This window comes from Salmo trutta, chromosome 1, assembly GCF_901001165.1.
Source record: "Salmo trutta chromosome 1, fSalTru1.1, whole genome shotgun sequence".
NCBI lineage: Eukaryota > Metazoa > Chordata > Actinopteri > Salmoniformes > Salmonidae > Salmo > Salmo trutta.
The window spans coordinates 66,041,092-66,063,054 of NC_042957.1; the positions used below are offsets into that span (position 1 = coordinate 66,041,092).

The 21,963-nt window shown below is 41.8% G+C and overlaps 1 protein-coding gene across 1 annotated transcript in view; it reads right to left on the bottom strand.

Annotated features, from left to right (window-relative positions):
- The window catches only part of LOC115205588 (heparan sulfate glucosamine 3-O-sulfotransferase 6), a 23,549-nt gene extending 2,021 nt beyond the window's left edge, over positions 1–21,528 (bottom strand). Inside the window, exon 1 of the mRNA XM_029771733.1 lies at positions 20,525–21,528. Coding sequence (XP_029627593.1) covers positions 20,525–21,093 — 569 coding nt within the window. The 5' untranslated portion in view covers positions 21,094–21,528. The remainder of the gene's footprint in view (positions 1–20,524) is intronic.
- Positions 21,529–21,963: the final 435 nt, after the last annotated feature.

The following is a 21,963-nucleotide window of genomic DNA, read 5'->3' on the forward strand; positions in this document are numbered from 1 at the left end:
CCTTGAGCAAGACACTTAACCCTAATTGCCCCAGGGTTGCCGTTGATAATGGCTGATCTCTGGCTCTGACTCCACTCTCCGAGGGTGTCTCAGGGGGAGTGGGATATGCAAAAAACAAACTTGTATACGACAAATGTAAGCACCCACCTAATTATTAATTATCTTACCTATTGTACTGTACTGTACTGACCAGGGAAAACTCCTAGCTCTATTGTCTATAATTCTGCTTCATCTAAATTCATCAGAATAAATTCTGTTATATGCCATGTGTGTCTGGTCTGGGGGATTTGTGGGTAATGTAGGGAGACGGTCCAATCCTCTACTGACATCTGAGGCCTCTGTTTTGTGGTGAGAATGAATTCAGGGAACAAATTGTTTTACTTAACAAAGGATGAGAAGAAATTTTAGTTTATAGCAATTACTTTTCCATCCATTCATTCATTCATCCATCCACATCATAAGCCTACAGATGTAGGATCTTAATTTGAGCCAGTTTGCTACAGCAGGAAAATAATCCTGTAGCAACAGTATGTGAATTATTATGTGGAATATAACTAATGGACATTTTTGCTGGGGTTCATCCATTTTCCGTAAGGGAAAATCAAGTCTGAGTTTATCAAAAGCTTCAGAAGCCTTTTTAAACCTTAAATACAGTAAAAGTTTAACATTTCCTGCATTGCAGGAAAGTTATCCTGCAACAAGGTGACCAAATTAAGATCCTACATCTGAATAGTCTGTTATTCTTAAGGAGACCATATTGTGGCTTTACTGAAAATAAACAAATTCAGCACATACTCTATGGACAGCCAGCACTTGAAAAAGTCAGTTTGTTTTTATGAAAAGTCTTGAAGATTCGCCAAAACAATAATGGAGAATGACAGGAGTCCTTTCAAGTGCTTCTATGATTGACAACGGATGAAGCGCCCATCAAATGAAGTTCAAAGAGTTCATCCAAACAATGTGTGATCCTAGTTTAATTTAGCCAGTTATTCCCCAGCAGGACTCTGGCAGTGGTTGCTGACTGACTTTGACGATGGTTCAGAGACTTTGACGACAGTTCGGAGACGTCGCTGGGTAAATCAAACTGTTCATTAGGCCTTGTGTCTGCTGCCAGACATGACATGGCACTAAAACAGAATGGTTTAGCTTAACTGAAGTTGGAATGAAAACCAAACCAAGAAAGGAGGGAAGCGAATTAAACGAACAAGTCATCTCAAACAGATTATAGTCATGATAAGCACAGATAGAGACCTCTGTACATTTCATATTTTATTTCAAATACTTTTCAAAATGCTATTATATTTAAGTAATAGTGTGGGCATCATCTTGGTTGGCTTTTGAGGAGGACTAACAGTGATTTAACTCCTCTCTATAATCTCTCTATAACATCTTTTGACTTTAACATAATTGATTTACTAGGTGGACCAATACCTTCAACCCTGTTGACATTCTAGAGAGCTTCAACAATCTCTAAAGGCTCAAATCATACAGACAACAGAGTGGAGCAACAACATGACCCCCTATTAGCCCTGAGCTAAGCACTGGTTTACAGTAGTTCAAAGAGTCATCTGTAGTCAAAGTACAGGGGTATTGTAGACTAGGTCTCCTGTAATTACAGGTGGACAGAACTAGAGCAGTGGTACTGTAACACCAGTGGAGGCTGCTGAGAGGAGGACGGCTCATAATAATGTCTGGAACGGAGCAAACACTGCAGCATTATACTCTGCTAATGTCTTTTCTGTTAAAATGTAGCAAATAAACACGTCCCATTTATGATTAACATCCCAAAATGTTAAAACTCCTAGCCAGATCAATGTGTCTGTCTCTGTATATATCTGTGATGACAACAGATACGGCAGGACAGTGACAACAGATATGGAGGTGATGATGTTGGTTGGGTGTCTCTTCTGTCTGTCTCCTGTCTGGCCTTGGGTGTCTCCCCTCGTAAGTGATGTTTGTAATTGCTGTAATTGGCCATAAGAACATCTCCTTCCATAGCTATAAATAGTTAATGTGATGCCCCTTCTCGCCACCCTCCCCAGGTCCCTATCTATCCGCCCTCACAATCTGCCTCATCATTACACAATCAATAAGAGCCACTCTCTCCCTATTATCAATGTCTTTGTGTGCCTTATGTGTCAAGCACAATCAATATGAGTCTGTACAATATTGGGACATGTGCTTCATGGGACATTCTTCGAAATTAAAAACAAGGAACAGCAAGCGTCCAGCTAACTATAACATAGTGTAGTTTAAGAGCTAGCTAAAACATAGCATAGCGCGGAGCTAGCTAAAACATAGCGTAGCCCGAGAGCTAGCTAAAACATAGCATAGCCCGAGAGCTAGCTAAAAGTGTAGCCCAAGAGTTAGCTAAAACATCCATGTCTGACTGTTACAGCACTTAGAAAGAGAGCAACAGGGCAAGGTAGAGTTCTCTATTTGGGGCTTTCTTGGAGAGCTTTGCTGAGCTTAGCCACAGGGTAGCCTAGTGGTTAGAGTGTTGGAGTAGTAATCGAAAGGTTGCAAGTCAAATCCCTGAGCTGACAAGGTACAAATAGGCGTCTGGACAAGGCAGTTAACCCACTGTTCCTAGGCCATCATTGAAAATAAGAATTTGTTCTTAACTGACCTGCCTAGTTAAATTAAGGTAAAATAAATTAGCTAGTAGGTCCCCGCTGTTAGAGGATGTGGGTATTTTACCCTGAAGTGATATGCTTCTGATTATACGACTGATATGTAGCAACCAATCTGGAGCGGAGCGTATAAGCTACCCCCGCGGCTAGGATGTGGCTGACACATTTCCTGCCTTCATGATCATAACCCTATAAAGTACTGGTACCACTACTACTACACAACATACTGTGCCTTCCAGTAAGAAAAACATGGGAAGTTTTGTGTCTATGGAAACGTGAATTGCTAAGACTTCAATGAATTATGACTGTACCAAAATGTTTATAATATCAACAGTCAAGCAACACTATTTATTTGTATAAACCTCACACCATTCTGCTTTAGAACTGTAAAGTAATCATAATGCCTCCACTTTACTCAGAGGCAGAAGAGAAGCTGATTGAAATGGACGTTGGAGGATCTGCTCACTAGGCTTATTGAGCACAGAGCTTGTTGGAAGTAGTCTCTAAGTATTCAGGGCCCATATTCACAGAATCTCAGAGTAGGAGTGCTGATCTAGGATCAGATCCCCCCTGCCCATAAAATCTTATTCATTAAGATCTGAAAGCCAGAACTTATCCTCGATCAGCATTCCTTCTCTGAGACGCTTTTTGAACACGGACCCAGAACTCTGCCTGTGAGATCCAATTAGACTGAAAATCAGCCCCATAAAGAGGCAGGAAAGCAAACAGCAAGCTGAAGAAAACAACAACTCCCAGCAGCCCTGCTGTGCACAGAGGGTGTCGGACAGAGACAGACAGACGGCCTGGGGGACAGGCAGGGCAGGGCTGTCTGGCTGACTGTGGAAACCTTTTCCACCATGCAGTGCTTCCTGCCTCTCTGGATAGCTTGATAGCATGTTGTTTACTGTATTCTCCTTGAATGTCGTGGCACAATATCAGGCTTAAACCTGGAACCTTTTAGGTTGAATGACTGTTATGTGGTGTTATGTAAATGACGTTGACATTCTAAATGCACAGTGGATGTTTTGACTCTACTCTGTATAGATACTATCCAAACATTCTTCCAGTTTAACTGCATTTCACCTACAGAATGTAAACATGTCAAAAGAGCATGAGTAGGCTTCCATTTCCCCAAAGATAAAACACTAACTGGTCTCTGATGATGTGATTGGATACACAGATGAAACACTACAACAGGAAATGGGGCACACTGTACAAGAAGAGAGCCATCGAGCCTTTGACATGTGTACGTGTGACAATGAATAAAAAAAGAAAAAAATATTTAACCTTTATTAAACTAGGCCTAGCCATGACACCCTACTGGCGCCATGGCTGGGCCAACACTATGACACTATGAAGGATCATGGCAGGCCGACATGCTGGCGAACTGTCACTGATGTCAGGTCTTTGTGACAGCTTCTTAAGGGACAGCTGAGCTGACCAGTCATAGTGTTGGCCTGGCCGTGGTGCCAGTAGGGTGTCATGGCTCGGGCTGTGGCGGTCACGGTAATTGACCATTAATTAACATAAACACTTTTAGCATTTTCTGGCTTCCACACATAGCCTACAAGCCACTGATGCAGACTTTGGAAGATCTACATTTTAAAAACTATAATAAATCCATGTAATATAGCCTACACCATCACAATAAAGCCATTAAATATTTTAGACAGGTCTAAAGAAACAGGATGTGAAGAAAATGTAGTCTATTTCAGAAGAACAGAATGGCATACTCTAAGTTGTCTTTATGTTAGGCCCTGATCTGGTTATGCCATATGGCTCTGGGCTACACTAGTTCATTTAGCAGACAAGACTCTAATGATGATTTCAAAAAAGGCATGAGCTCTGCTGTACACACTTCATCAAGGCTGTAAACACTTCATCAGTCTCTCATTCACAATTTGACAAGCACTTGATAATGCCTCAAATTTCCCGGCTGCATCCACTTTGTGTGGCCGTAATGCCCCCTAAAAAAATCCATGCGGCCAGTGGCCGCTGTGCTGAATATAATCATTGTAATTCCCTTCTCCCTGCTGTGTGCCGAAGAACCTCTCACAGTAAGTAAGGTGATCGGGTCTTTCTCACAGGCTACAAGTCAAGACCGACACATTGGGGACAGAACTGCATGTGTCCTTATCCAATTCTGAGGCGCATATTGATATCTGAAGAACTGTCCACATTTACTTTTCATCAGCCAACAAGATGAGTAGGCCTAATGAACAGCAAAAGCACTAGCCTATATCAATCTACTATCCCCCATAGTACAAAAGTTGACCTATTCTATTCAGTGGGAGAAATAAATATTCCAAACATAGTCTGGGACAGTTGTCAGATGCGATAGATCCCAAATTAATAGAACCACTACCATAAAAAAAAAGTTTTTATGCAATGAGAACGTTTAGCTTAAAATGTTGATAAACTATTAGGCTATTTCTTCACATTATAAGCGCAGCAATGCGCACACGGCAGTAGGAAAAAAGTGTATTTTCCAGTAGCAGGAAAATACCACCAAGTGACCACAAATGCAGTTATGCATGTAATGCTTTTATTATAAAGGAGTGTTTTTATGATGAAAATTATCTTCCCAAACTTGAAACTCAGTTGTCTCTACACCCGTTGTAAAGCGGATCAATGTGCTTAATTTTAAAGCGTTATTTGGCCACTTTAGTTGTGATACAAACCTCATCAAAACCTATAGGCTATGGGCTAGGCTACATGAGGTGTGCGACTATGATTTGAAAAAGTCGCACAAAACAGCATGTGCCGTTTGCTTTAAGCTGGTGATAATATATCATTCCATATATCAAGTGATAGGCTAATACTGTCACCCATCACACTATTCTTGATTTAATCTTGTCTTTACATATACCAAATAATATGTGTGTGAAATTTGTCATGACTCATGACCGCCGGTGTGGCGGTAATACGGTCACCGTAACAGCGCTAGTCATGGCCGCCAGACGCCTACAGTGTTGGGGCAACACATGGTGCAACACACCATGGCCTAAGGAATGGCAGGGCTGCTGAGATTGAGCACCAACACTAGCCAAGCAATAAACAACATTCTGGACCAGTCTCAGTGAAGAACAGAACCTACAGAGCTGTAGCGATGGACCCAGAGTTGGTGGTGCCCCCATGATTGCATGACTGAGAATGAACCATGAACCCACCCACACATCCGTACCATACCACTCTACCCTCTCTGTCCCTCTCACTCCAACCACTCTATCAAATGACTCTATCAAATGCTATGGAGCCAGAGACCAGGGGTGCCAATGTTTGATATCCCCATACCACACACACATCCACATCACTGCCCCCCCATTACATTATATGAAGCGGGGGGTGCCATGTCTGAGTAATCTGAATCACAGCAACTTCACCTCCCCCCCACAATCACACACACATCCTCACCACTGGAGCCTTGAATCCCCTGCCCCCTCACCCCCCATGACACTCTATCAAACACTATGGAGCCAGAGACAGTCTGAAAGATACGGTAACACTACCCACACACCCCAGACACAGCCTCACATCCACACCACTTCTCCCCCCGCTCCCTCCACACACACACACATGCACGCACGCACGCACGCACGCACGCACACACACACACACACACACACACACACACACACACACACACACACACACACACACACACACACACACACACACACACACACTATGAAGCACCAGAAAGGCCAGCACACCAGGATCTGGTGTGTCTCAGAGACGTAGTGTGTGTCAGACTGGAGGTGAATGCCTATGGATTCACAGTGTGTCTCCCACCAGGCTCCACTGCCCACATCCACCCATTCATACTCAGTCAGGAAGAGGAAAAGAATGGTTATACATAATATATAGTAGAGTAGGGGGAGGTATCTACACCAGAGCTTGGGACTAAAAGGTTCTATTTTCAAAAATATGATTCTGAGATAATTGGCTTTAAAGTTCAGAACCCTCATTTGATTTGAATGGTGTCAGCATTTTTTTAAATATATATCTTAATTTTTTTACAACATTAATTGGGGGTATTTAGACCATTATATAGGTAGAGAACATTGAACAGAACAAGGCTATGTCAATAACTCAATTTTGACAAAAATGCATATTGAACCGTATAGTCCCAAGCTCTTGTAACAGGCTCCTTAAACAAGAGTAGGATACCATTATCATAGGTGTGGTAGAGAGGAGATGGACTCGCCAAATCTGTAAAAAACATTCATGTGTGTGTGTTTGAGCGTGCATGTGTATGCATGTGTGCGTGTGTGTGCGTGCACATGCGTAGGCTTCTCTTTTTAGAGATGAAGTGCAGCGGAGCCCATTACTAATTAGTGACTAGAAAAGAAGAGCCCAATCATAATAAAGTATCATCACAGGGTCTGAGGTCAATGATGCGTCGCCGGAGAGTTTTCTGGGGAACGGCTAATGGCTTCAACATTTACACACATTAAAGTACATAGGCCAAGCAGTCAAAAACCATGTAGCCGCTGTCAGACCTGGGCTCAAGTACTATTTGAAATGTTTCAATAGTTTAAGCGTTTCTTTTAGCCTGCCCACGATTGCCAGGCGGGCAGGGCTTGGACTTTTGGGACCTTTCTATTGGTTCAATTGCAACAGGCAAGGTTAATGAGGCACAAATAAAGTACTTCAACTTATTTTGAATAGCATTTGAACCCAGGTCTGGCCGCTGTTTTTGTAGGACGTCAACGGTCAAGTCCATGACATGCTGCTGCCATTCTATATTCAACTGTACATACATATGAAAGTTATCTTTAGAAACATATACTTACAAGATTTTTACGTTACTGCATTTAGGTCTCGTATGATTGAGAACTTGAAACAGTTTGATTACGTGCGACAAAGCCATTGGCCCGTGAGCCCTCAGGGTAATTTCAGCTTATTTCCATTAAACGTTTTTCATCGTTTTTAACCTAACATTATTCTTTGTGGGGATGGCAGAGAAACCATGCATGACAACCCAAGGCATCTGAAACATTTCATTTTGGCCTGTCGAAGCGAGCTATTATTTCTCCTCACAACACGTTCTCCTTCCTACTGACTGACTGACTGACTGACTGACTGACTGACTGACTGACTGACTGACTGACTTAATGCTGGGAGTGCAGCTAAAATGGCAAAACGTTCTGATGTCTCCTCAGTAGTTTCTGGGATCGCTAGAAATGGACCACAATGCACCACAAATTATTATAATTCCCACCATATGGGGTGTGAGTATAGGGCCTAGTAGCCTACCGTATCCCAATGGCGCCACCCCACCCCCACCTCCACCTTAACTCCAACCCACCCAGGCCCAACACTATTAAAACACTATGCAACTGAACGCTACAGCCACTTCCTGTTCTGTTTGCAAATGAACGCCACAGCCACTCCTGGTCTGTTAGACAACTCAACACGGTATTCAGCCTCTACTTATCATTAATGGCCCAAGGGCAGGACAGTGAGGGAATGAGGTGTGGGGAAAATCCCCTTTACTCTAATGGAAAATCAGGCTTGCGTACTGTACTGTAATAATGGGTTACTTTTATAGTCCGTTTTATACATTGTCTGGACTGAGAGTGATGCTGTGAGATTTTGGGTTCTAACTTAAAATACAGTAATAGTATGTTTTTATAAGTTTAGCAGAGTTAAGTCATCGTTGTGTAAGATTTAAAGAAGAAAAAAAACATAATTGATTTGGAATTTGCATTTAATTCAAATGTTTTCATATTTTATAAACAATACAAAACATACACATACAATCGACAACATCATACAAACATCAACTACATCACATCTGCCCAGACCCACTAGCATACACCCCCATCTCCAGCACCCACATCACTTTCGCCACATGGCCTCCGCCACTGCACCATTTTGTTTCTCTCCATAGCTCACACACTTTCAACATTTAAATAATAAATCATTACATTTTTACATTGTTTTAATGATGGCGGATTGATTGACTTCCAAGTTTTTAGTATACGTTTTTTCAAGATGAGTGATGAGAAGAGAACCGTCCAGCCCATTGGGTATCTCACTACACCCCCATATGCATATGTCATGAGAGATGCAGACAGACGGATTAAAAGTACGTTTACATTGTAATACTTCTGACAGACAACTTTCTAGCTCTGCTCCCAACTTCCGGGTTTTATAGCATTCCCAGAAAACATGGATTACTGAGTCATTATTCGTTTTACACACAGAATTTCTTATTCGGTACTAATGCTATGACCAAGCCTCATGGATTGATGCAGTGAGTGTCAATTTTGCTTGTATAGTTTACAAAATCAGAAAAAATGTATAATTGTTTTATTTTAATTGAAACCAGAAGGACTCATCCATAATTTACAGTCAGATGGATAGGAGATACATTTATCTTGTCTAATCAATATTGTGGCATGCATGATCAATGTGTTTCAAATGCTATTATTATTATTGAAACAGATGGGAGGGGAGTGAGAAGGAAAGGATAATCGTCTTCCATATTGATATCATTGAGCATTACATTATTCTTACTGAATGTACACATGGAATTCTGAAGCGGGTTATAACAACAACAACAAGGTTATAAGTATGCATTGACTACAGTATTATTTAGCTTGACAGAAGCGTCCTGCTCCTGCAAGCTTCCAGTAGGCCTACAGTACCTTTTCCATTTGTAGAGAGAGAGTATGGTGTAGCTGTGTGCTAAACAGACCATTTAAACTGTGTTTGGCTTCCATAATGGTCATTGCAATAGATCTTTTAACATGTGGTTGATAACACCAATGAGCATATCACTGATAACAACAATAACCAACAAGGACAGTGAAAATCCACCTGTTGTAATCATCACGTCCATATTGTTGTGAATTGTTAGATATTACTGCACTGTTGGAGCTAGGAACACAAGCATTTCACTACATCCGCAATAACATCTGCTAAATATGTGTATGTGACCAATACAATTTGATTTGATTTGATTACTACAAGCCTTCCCTGTAGCTCAGTTGGTAGAGCATGGTGTTTGCAACGCATGGTGTTTGCAACGCCAGGGTTGTGGGTTCGATTCCCACGGGGGGCCATGTATGAAATGTATGCATTCAGTACTGTAAGTCGCTCTGGATAAGAGCGTCTGCTAAATGACTAAAATATAAATATAATATAAATATAAAAAATACATGACTTAATTGACGGCACTTTGTGAGCCTATGGGATTTCCAGTAGTATTGACGTTTCCCCGTGCCCTCATGCCGTTGCCCTGAAAGGATTTATACTATATTTTAATTGCAATCCGATTGGCTGAGGCCTTCGGTGTCAGGGGTAAAGTTCAGCCAATTGACAAGCTGTCAAAATATTGATGACATCAGTTGCGTATTGGAGTTTTTCCTCAAATTGAAAATGCAGTAAAGATCTTTTCATGAATCACGCAGTATCATCATTGCGCACTTTCACTGACTGGCTGAGTACTGTATGCTTGATTGTATTCATACACAGTACAAATCATGATAAGAGGACATACACATTCAACAGCTTGCCTACCGTATGTTTTTAGAATTGCAATATGTAGCTAGTTTATCTTTCTGTATGAAAGTGAGGAGTGGAACAAGTGAACAGCATCTTATTCATAATCATTTCATCTTTATGAAAGCAATATGAAAAACAAGTGGAGGCCCATTTTGTCCAGTCCAGATACTATGGCTGAGTTAACACAGGCAGCCCAATTCTGATCTTTTGTCCAATTATTGGTCTTTTGACTCTTTTATGGTCCAGATGTCCGACTGGACTGTAGCTCTTCTGATGTGATGTCTGACTGGGTTTGATCCCAACCCAAATAAATCTCCTCTCTGCCACAGAGATTTTCCTGTTTCAACTGTGGCATACATGAAGAAGCTACTCTCATATAATTCACTGTCTGGGTGAGACATGTCAGAAGGCACTGACTTACGGATGGACTTTGTCAACGACGTCCCACATCTTGAGGCCAGCTTGCAGGTTTTGAAACATGGCACTAATTTACACTGTATGAAATTTCACTGCATATTCAGTGGTCCTATTCACAAGAGGGTTCTCTTTTGGAGGAATATGTGTGACATTCTTGCTGGGATTTGAGAAGTTAGGAGGTGTGTGTGTGTGTGTGTGTGTGTGTGTGTGTGTGTGTGTGTGTGTGTGTGTGTGTGTGTGTGTGTGTGTGTGTGTGTGTGTGTGTGTTGGGGAGGGGAGGGGGGTTAGCAGGAGAAAGCACAAAAGTAGAAAAGCATGTTTCATACAATTTGGTTTATTCATACAGTATAACTCAATAAGACTGGATAAAATTCCATGATCTCTCTTGATCCATCTGTCTTAAATCAAGTCTTTAAGGCGGTGTCACACTGGTATACACAATGATTTAGTGGTTTGTAATATTTGGTTTTATTTGTTAGTCATCAATCCATTAATCAAATTGAAAAGTGAATAGGAGTATTTTCTACCATCAGCCTTCCCAAGAAGTCTGTTTTCTCCCAGTCCCTCCCTGCTTTTCCTGCAGAGGTGTTTACCTGCCATCTAAATGACAAATGTTTTCCCCCCAGAATGAGCCAACGAGGCATTTTGTCATTTCCATACAATAAAGATCCAAAACGTTCATAAGAAAGCAGAAGAACAAATTAGTTCATTATAAAGTCTTCAACAACAGGAGGCCGATCTATAAAAACAGTGACAACTCATGTACTTCATTGTGCCCATGTCGCGGTGACATAAGCATAACAATCCATGCCATTGTGCCACGGAAAGTTGAGGTTTGCCGGTTTTCCTGTTTCAACTGTGTCTGGTGTGGCTCTCACAGGGCCCATATGAAAAACATTGGCCCTAAGTCTATTTAAACCCATGAAACAACACAGAAAGTCATTAAATCCCCCTTTTGATTCTGATGGGACTGTTCTGTGGCTTTTTCTAGTTCAGTAATGTCCGTAGGCACACATGAAAACTACACAGACACACACACGCACGCAATCACACACTCACAAGCATAGAAGCACGCATGGACATACTGTTCACACACACACGCCCACCCACTCTCTCTCTCTCACGCACACACACACACACACACACACACACACCCCCACCCACCCACCCACTCTCTCACAACCACTCTCTCACACCCACTCTCTCACACACACACACACACACACACACACACACACACACACACACACACACACACACACACACACACACACACACACACACACACACACACACACACACACACATACACACACATACACATACACACACACTAAAGCTCCGGAAAGCTGAGGAAAAGAGCTGGCAAGAATCAAGTCAGTGGAAAACACTTAAAAGAGGTCTGAGCAGTTTTGTCTTATAGCAGACAAGGATTTTTGGAAGACAATGCGTGGGATGGGATTGTGTGTGTGTGTATTAAGTCTCTCCAGTATGCATATTGCCCCTGTATGTCCCTGTGGTTGACAGTCATAAATTATCCGTTTTTTTTCTGACAGTGCACGAGCAGTCCCTCTCCCACTCTATTAGAATCAGATGTAGTCATCATATTTCACTGTCCAGGACACATGGCTCCAGACATAATATCACAATGCACTGTTGTCAGTCTTTCTCTGTCCGTAATCATGTGTCTCTCTGTCAATGACAACACATTTGGTTCCAAATCTGCATGAGGCAAAGGGTCACACAATGTAGATAAAAAGTTACGGTTGTAGATAAAACGTTTATACAGTTTTTTACAATCCCATTGGCACTAAATTCAGAACGTTGTGGTCATTTTTCAAAACTCTAGACACAAAACTCAAAACGGTCATCACTTGTAACAAAGGCTGTCCAATGTTCAAAACATTGCATTGTGCATTCATATCTTTAAAGAAACCTTGCACTTGCAGAATCATTGGTTCAAATAACTCATTTATCATGAAATACCATAGGAACATTCATTTAGATCACCCACACACAAGATACCGATAGTTTCACTGTGTAGTTGTTCGTTCAATCATTAAATATTGTAGAACAAAATATGTGATACATGTTTCATTATGCTACTACACGTAAATACATCACTGTAAAAGGACTAGTAGAGAGAATACTACAGACACAGTGGAATCATTGAACAAAATATGACATTTATTGATGAAATACAATAAAATCACTCATAGGTTTCTTTGAATCAAAGCTAAAATAATTAACTACAAAAAAAGAAAAAAAACTACAGTAAAACATCAACTGCAGTGTTCCTCACCTGGGTTACTGTAAAAAGCAAAACAAAGGATTGATTACTGTACTTCTATATTTCCCTTAAACCTGTCTTGTTGATTTGGCCATAGGTTCTCATCCACATCACAATGGATGTTTTCATTAGCCAAACATCTTGGGAAGAATCTTCGGGCATGGTGAATCCAGGCCTGACACTGGTCTGCCGTGATGTCATTGCATGCGCCATCCATGGCCTGGAGAAGGGTGGCTTGTTCGTGAGGGCGCCTATCATATACCTTCCACCTCCATGTGGAGGAAATATCCTCAATCAGGTTAAGGAAAGGAGAGTATGGGGGTAAGTACAGGGTGTTAAATTGTGGATGGGACTGAAAACATGCTTGCACCATTTGAGCATGGTGGAACCTGACATTGTCCCACACAATGACATAGGTCATGCCATCAGCTCTACATACCTGATTTAGCCCATCAAGGAAGGTTACATTCGAACAGCGAATCATGTGGCTGCCTGCAACTCCATATATAGAGTATATAGAGTAGAGAGCTTTAGATGTTGTTCAACCAAACATTAGAACGGGCAAGATGCGTCATCTAAGCAAATTTGACCGTGGTATGATTGTTGGTGCCACACATGGTGATTCCAGCATCTCAGAAACAGCTGCCCTCCTGGGATTTTTACGCACTACAGTCTCTAGAGTTTACAGAGAATGGTGCGATAAACAAAACACATTCAGTGAGCGGCAATTCTGTGGGCAAAAACACCTTGTTAATGAGAGAGGTCAGAGGAGTGTGTGTGTGTGTGTGCGTGTGCGTGTGTGTGTGTGTGTGTGTGTGTGTGCACCCAGACGTGACAGTGTGTTGAGTTTTTGCTAACTGAGCACGGCGGGCACAGAGGGGTCAGGTGTGTTACCCTCACGGGGACCCCCAGTCAGTGACACCCAGGTGAGAGGGTTACAATTGTTCTAAAAGGATGAGTTCCCACCACCAAACCATCACTGTCCTCTCTCTGTGATCTAATGTGAATGCAAAAAGATTCACTGTCTTTCACACTCTTCAAGATTCAATGACAATAATGTCATAGCCTGGTCGCAGATCTGTTTGTACTGTCTTGCCAACTCCTATGGTCGCTGGGAGTTGGCAGGACAGCACAGACAGATCTGGGTGCAGTCTTTTTGTTTCTCTATATCTGCCGTTGTACTGTATATGATAACAATAACTGTTCTGCAACAGGAAAACAATGCACCATGAAGAAGAAAGGAATACCTCTCGTATAATCCATTCCTACTTTCCTCCTCTGCTTGTCCTATCACCTTGTTTTCACCCTTCCATCTTACTTTCACTTGCCCCAAAGTTTTTCCCCGTTAGGCTATTCAGCAGCATCTTCTGACAAAACACTGAATAGCAAGCAATGATTATGATCTTATTACATCCCACATAACTGATGTAGCTGAGCACAACAAAATGTTTCTGGTAACATACATACTGTAGCTGAGCACTACAGAATGGTTCTGGTAACATACGTACCGTAGCTGAGCACTACAGAATGGTTCTAGTAACATACCTACTGTAGCTGAGCACTACCGAATGGTTCTGGTAACATACGTACTGTAGCTGAGCACTACAGAATGGTTCTGGTAACATACCTACCGTAGCTGAGCACTACAGAATGGTTCTGGTAACATACGTACCGTAGCTGAACACTACAGAATGGTTCTGGTAACATACGTACTGTAGCTGAGCGCTACAGAATGGTTCTGGTAACATACCTACCGTAGCTGAGCACTACAGAATGGTTCTGGTAACATACGTACCGTAGCTGAGCGCTACAGAATGGTTCTGGTATCATACCTACCGTAGCTGAGCACTACAGCATGGTTCTGGTAACATACGTACCGTAGCTGAGCACTACAGAATGGTTCTGGTAACATACGTACCGTAGCTGAGCACTACAGAATGGTTCTGGTAACATAGGTACCGTAGCTGAGCACTACAGAACGGTTCTGGTAACATACGTACCGTAGCTGAGCACTACAGAACGGTTCTGGTAACATACCTACCGTAGCTGAGCACTACAGAATGGTTCTGGTAACATACCTACCGTAGCTGAGCGCAACAGAATGGTTCTGGTAACATACCTACCGTAGCTGAGCACTACAGAATGGTTCTGGTAACATACGTACCGTAGCTGAGCGCAACAGAATGGTTCTGGTAACATACGTACCGTAGCTGAGCACTACAGAATGGTTCTGGTAACATACGTACCGTAGCTGAGCACTACAGCATGGTTCTGGTAACATACGTACCGTAGCTGAGCACTACAGAATGGTTCTGGTAACATACGTACCGTAGCTGAGCACTACAGAATGGTTCTGGTAACATACGTACCGTAGCTGAGCACTACAGAATGGTTCTGGTAACATACGTACCGTAGCTGAGCACTACAGCATGGTTCTGGTAACATAGGTACCGTAGCTGAGCACTACAGAATGGTTCTGGTAACATACGTACCGTAGCTGAGCACTACAGAATGGTTCTGGTAACATACGTACCGTAGCTGAGCACTACAGCATGGTTCTGGTAACATACGTACCGTAGCTGAGCACTACTGAATGGTTCTGGTAACATACGTACCGTAGCTGAGCACTACAGAAGGGTTCTGGTAACATAAGTACCGTAGCTGAGCACTACAGAATGGTTCTGGTAACATACGTACCGTAGCTGAGCACTACAGAATGGTTCTGGTAACATACGTACCGTAGCTTTTGTATAATTCCATCAACTGTCCGTTCAAACAATGTGTTGCTCATGACATGACTTATGTGACTGAACACTATTTCTAGTTGCCGTGGCCACATCTGCATGTGATTGTGATGGTGTTGTGCCTGCTACAGCCCCGGCAATTAAAACACACATAGTAACACACTACCCTGCCCTGCCTCCTGGAAACCAGTGCTGCAGCAGATATTATACAGAAACACTTCATCTGCTTCATCTGCCACTCTTAATGAACAGAGAGAGAGAGAGAGCAAGAGGGAGGGAGGGAGGGAGGGAAAGAGAGAGAGTGTGTGTGCCTGAGCAAGAGAGAGAGGGAGAGAGAGAGAGAGAGAGAGAGAGAGAAGGGGGGGGTACCAGCAGCATGCTAAAATGATCAGTGGCAAAAGTGTTTCCATGTGTTCGTATGTTTTAAGTTTAAATGCTGCTAAAAAGGTTAAGAAAAAAAAAATATATATATTAAATTACAGATGAGAATTTCACGCTCACTCTCTCTCTGCTGTCTCTCACTTTCTTTTTCAAACTCAAACTTTCTGTTATCAAATTCTCTCCCACTTCATCTTCCTCCATGTTGTTTCTATATGAGAGAAAGGCTTATCTACAATAGCCTGATCCTATCAGTATGTGCGGTAGCTGCAATAGCCTGATCCTATATCAGTATGTGCTGTAGCTACAATAGCCTGATCCTATATCAGTATGTGCTGTAGCTACAATAGCCTGATCCGATATCAGTATGTGCTGTAGCTACAATAGCCTGATCCTAGATCAGTATGAGCTGTAATTACAAAATCCTGATCCTAGATCAATATGTGCTGTATGTAGCCCAATCCTCTGACTATCATTGTCATCCTAAACATGTCAAACACAGTCAGAGGAATCGGCCAAACTAAAGAACATGGAGCCTCTTCACACTTACTACAGTTTTCATCAAAATACCGTCAACTACAGTATATGTATTACTCAAATATAAACTGATGTACTTGCAGTGGTGGGAAAAGTACCAAATTGTCATACTTGAGTAAAAGAAAAGATACCATAATAGAAAAAGACCTAAATAAAAGTGAAATTCACCCAGTAAAATACTACTTGAATAAAAGTCCAAAAGTATTTGATTTTAAATATACTTAAGTATCAAAATTACATGTAATTGCTAAAATATACTTAACCTGTTTGGGATAGGGGGCAGTATTTTCACGGCCGGATAAAAAACGTACCCGATTTAATCTGGTTACTACTCCTGCCCAGAAACTAGAATATGCATATAATTAGTAGATTTGGATAGAAAACACTCAAAAGTTTCTAAAACTGTTTGAATGGTGTCTGTGAGTATAACAGAACTCATATGGCAGGCCAAAACCTGAGAAGATTCTATACAGGAAGTGCCCTGTCTGACAATTTGTTCTCCTTCTAGGGCATCTCTATGAAAAATACAGCATCTCTGCTGTAACGTGACATTTTCTAAGGCTTTCATTGGCTCTAGGAAGGAGCCAGAAAGTGGAATGAGAGCTCTCCAGTCTCTGGGCGAAAAACAGCAGGGGTTTTTGTGAGTGGTCCTTCTGAGAACAATGACACTGAGGCTCGCGTGCACGTTGAACGAATACAACGTCGCCCGGTTGGAATATTATCGCTATTTTACGAGAAAAATAGCATAAAAATGTATTTTAAACAGCGTTTGACATGCTTCGAAGTACGGTAATGGAATATTTTGCATTTTTTTGTCACGAAATGCACCGGCGCGTCACCCTTCGGATAGTGACTTGAACGCACGAACAAAACGGAGCTATTTGGATATAACTATGGATTATTTCGAACCAAAACAACATTTGTTGTTGAAGTAGAAGTCCTGGGAGTGCATTCTGACGAAGAACAGCAAAGGTAATCCAATTTTTCTTATAGTAAATCTGAGTTTGGTGAGGGCCAAACTTGGTGGGTGTCAAATTAGCTAGCCGTGATGGCCGGGCTATCTACTCAGAATATTGCAAAATGTGCTTTCACCGAAAAGCTATTTTAAAATCTGACACCGCGATTGCATAAAAGAGTTCTGTATCTATAATTCTTAAAATAATTGTTATGTATTTTGTGAACGTTAATCGTGAGTAATTTAGTAAATTCACCGGAAGTTTTCGGTGGGTATGCTAGTTCTGAACAAAACATGCTAATGTAAAAAGCTGGTTTTTGATATAAATATGAACTTGATTGAACAAAACATGCATGTATTGTATAACATAATGTCCTAGGAGTGTCATCTGATGAAGAGGTTAGTGCTGCATTTAGCTGTGGTTTTGGTTTTTGTGACATATATGCTAGCTTGAAAAATGGCTGTGTGATTATTTCTGGCTGGGTACTCTCCTGACATAATCTAATGTTTTGCTTTCGCTGTAAAGCCTTTTTGAAATCGGACAATGTGGTTGGATTAACGAGAGTCTTATCTTTAAAATGGTGTAAAATAGTCATACGTTTGAGAAATTGAAATTATAGCATTTTTAAGGCTTTTCGTATTTCGCGCCAGGCGCTACCATTGGATATTGGCGAGGCGTTCTGCTAGCGGAACGTTAAGCATCAAAAGTAAAAGTATACAATTCCTTACATAAAGCAAACCAGACGGCACAGTTTTCTTGTTTTTTGGTCAGGGGCAAACTCCAACACTCAGACATAATTTACAAATGAAGCATGTGTATTTAGTGAATCCGCCAGATCGGAGGCAGTAGGGATGACCAGTGATGTTCTCTTGATAATTGTGTGAATTTAACAATTTTTCTGTCCCGCTAAGCATTCAAAATGTAACGAGTATTTTTGGATGTCAGGGGAAATATGAAACATTAAGTAAAAAGAACATATTTTCTTTAGGAATGTAGTGAAGTAAAAGTAAAAGTTGTCAAAAATATAAATAGCAAAGTAAAGTACAGATATATATAAAAAAAACGTAGTCGTAGTACTTTAAAGCATTTTTACTTAAGTACTTTTACAACACTGTCAACTTGCTATATTTCGAGCGCATGACACTCTCCCAACAGTTGTCCCCCTTGAAGCAGGGCAGTGTGAACAGAATTGTGTTGTTGAGCCAACACTCCTACAGTATAATTCTTACAGTAAGCATTTCACCTGTTGGATTCCACGCATGTGACAGATAAAAATGGATTTGATTTAAATGGTAATAGCAGAGCAATGTTTTGAAACAGCTGAAATGTGTAGACATTTTCCTAATATTTGAAACTTGTTTTATTGACTTTTTACCTGAAATTGGCGTAACAGCCTGAAATTGTTTTCCTGGGGCCCAGAGTTTTTCCTGATCTGGTAGTAGGCTAGCCTAGCCAACTCCAGGCCCTAGTTGTAGTAATAAATCAGCTGTAAAAAAATATTTAAATGGGTTATGATGGGACCAGATCATTTTTCTAATCAGGTCATATGGTTTTTAAAAGAAAACTTCTGGTCAAACTCCTGACCCTGGGGAGGATGAAAACATCAAAACCCTATTCATAAAATGTCTCAGAGTAGGAGTGCTGATCTACGATCAGTTTAGCTTTTTAGATCATAATGAATAACATTACATGGACAGAGGGAACCTGGTCCTAGATCAGCGCTTCTAGGCGCTGTCAAACAGTCTCTCTCCTCAGCTATGACCGCTATCTCCAGCAGGATCCTCCAGTCCAGACATCTGAAGGTAATCACAACCTCCAGCCTTCTCTAGTGCCATAAGCCTGCAGTAAGGCAGGTAAAGGGCCATCAACATCCATATCCCTGCAATAGGGTTGCTAGGGCCATAATTACACCCCAATTACAGCTATGGTCAGCTGCGTCATCTATTACCAGCAGATCCTATCACCTCCAAAGTAGCTACAGTGCCTGGGTGGAGATTTTACTGTGTATACCAAGACATTATATGTTTCAGCCTGTATCACACCGTGGCTCTTGGCCAAATCCAAAATCAAACTACTGCAAAGAAATATATATATCTTCTATTGAGACCAATTCCTGCTGTACATGAAGTATAGACTATGAGTTAGGCCTGCTTATTGATTCAACCCTCTTTACCTACAAAGATGAGACTGTAACATATAAGTTAACATTTAACATTTTAGTCATTTAGCAGATGCTCTTATCCATAGCGACTTACAGTTAAACTTACAATACTGTAGCTAGGTGGGACAAGCACATATCTCAGTCATAGTAAGTACATTTTCCTCAATAAATCAGCAAGGTCAGAGCTAGTAAGGAGGAAAAAGTCATCATTCAAGAGGACATGGGCTTTTAATGGGAGTGCACCATTCCATTCCAATAGAATAGACATGGATTGTATGTTAATATGGGATGTCATGTTGAACTGAAGAAACACTGGCATGATGATTAACAACACCCCAGGGACTTATAGCCTCTTCATCTACATCAAGTCAGGCAGGGTTGTATTGACACACACACACACTCACACACAGACACACACAGGCACACACACGCACGCACGCACGCGCACGCGCGCACACACACACGCACGCACGCACGCACACACACACACACACACACAATACTGGATATCTGACTGTCAATGTGCAAATATCTATGTATGTTATTGACAAGAACCTTCAGCAGAGTTCTTCACAGGTGAATATCTTCCCCAGGGGAGAACACTGCTCCTCATCTACCTGTCATCCTATCTCCATTCATCATCCTACAGTGGCTGAGGTGTCATCTTTCTCCAAGGCTCAACATGTTGTGAACAATACAAATACAACTCAATTATATGTTATATGTTTGTATTGCAACAGATTTGATATGTATAAAAAGCAGCCCCAGCCCCCAATTCACAGATTCGATTCAAGATATCGCAATATCAGAGTAGGCTAGAAGCCGCGCATGGTTTTTACTGGCGCTGATAAACACTCCATGGACATTGTAAAGTAGCAGAATATGTACCTTACCTGTACCACTCAAGTCCTTTCTCGTAGAACCTGTCGAAAAAGTGAGGTTCTGCCCCGACAGCTCTCACGTCCGGATGAATCCGTAAGAACTCCAGCAGAGCGCGCGTTCCGCCTTTCTTCACACCGATTATGATGGCTTGTGGGAACTTCTTACTCTCAAATGTGTTGGACATGGGGATGCCGTTAACAGCTAGATTTTCCTTAGTGCTCTCCGGTATCTCTTGTGGGAGCAGTCCGCCTTCAACCCACTGTAGCGTGGCGACCTGTTCGTCTGCACGGTGGAGCGCGGCGCCCGTTGAAGTGTCTGTCCTGTTCCAGAGAGTCGGTGCGCCCGGGTAGTGAGGATAGAGTCGCGCTGGCGGTCGCAGGTTGTCGTACGTACGGTCCGATACATCATAGTCTCTGTTTACAGTGTGATGGTCGAACATCTGTCTCGGCGCCGAGTCACATAATCCGGTAAAACAGTAGAAGAAATAGGTGAAAATCACGACCATGGTAAAACACACGGATACTTTGGACAGCGCCTTTCCAAAGTTGAGCCTTGTTCTACAGCCCACACTACATCCCATGAGTCGCTGTCCTGTTCGGTGAGCAAGGAACAAAATGTTGTCAGCATACTGCTTTTCCTTACGTTGAGTAGCCTAACTGTTCTCTATATAACTATTTCCTGAATCCTGAAAAGTGTAGCAGTTTCATAATCATAACACCCCAAAATTGGAGCATTGTCGTCGAACTTATCAAGATGATCCTCATACCGTTGTCACGCATCATTACACAAGAAAACGTGTCTTTAACCTCTTTAAACAAGCATTTGTCATTCTGCATGGCTCAATACTTCAATTTTCATTGAGTAATGATTCCACTGCCTTGCTGTGCGCTCAAGTCAGCTCTGGTGATCTCTCATGCACGGTTTCCGCTCTCCTTCAAAGATTGCTGACACACCCAACCATCTCTACCCTTCCCTTCTCCAGCAATGGACAACATGCCCCATGAGACGTTTAGCAGCATTCAATGGTGTAATCTATGGTCAGCTACTGGTTCTTTATTCTACTGTACTTGTTATACACCTCTCTTCATCCTTCCAGACCTGGGTGTGTAACAAGAATACATTTGAAGCAATTTACAGCCCACAGAAAATTTAAAAAAAATCCCACTTCTGACACCAATGTAATGAAACAGCAGGGAGCAGGTCTCGAACCCTCGACCTTCAAGCCCAAAGTCCGGCGCGCTATCGACTGTGCCGCAAAAGCATGCTCAAGCGGCAGAGTCGATTTCTGCGCTTATAAACCCAGGGTCGTTACACTACCATCACAATTTAACATGTGTATCAACTTTTAAAATCAAAAGGGCAATGTATTTTTTATGGTGCATGCTGACTCAGGAAAAGGACAAAAAACGAATAACAACCTTTCCCCCTTTGAACCTCATGATAGATGAAA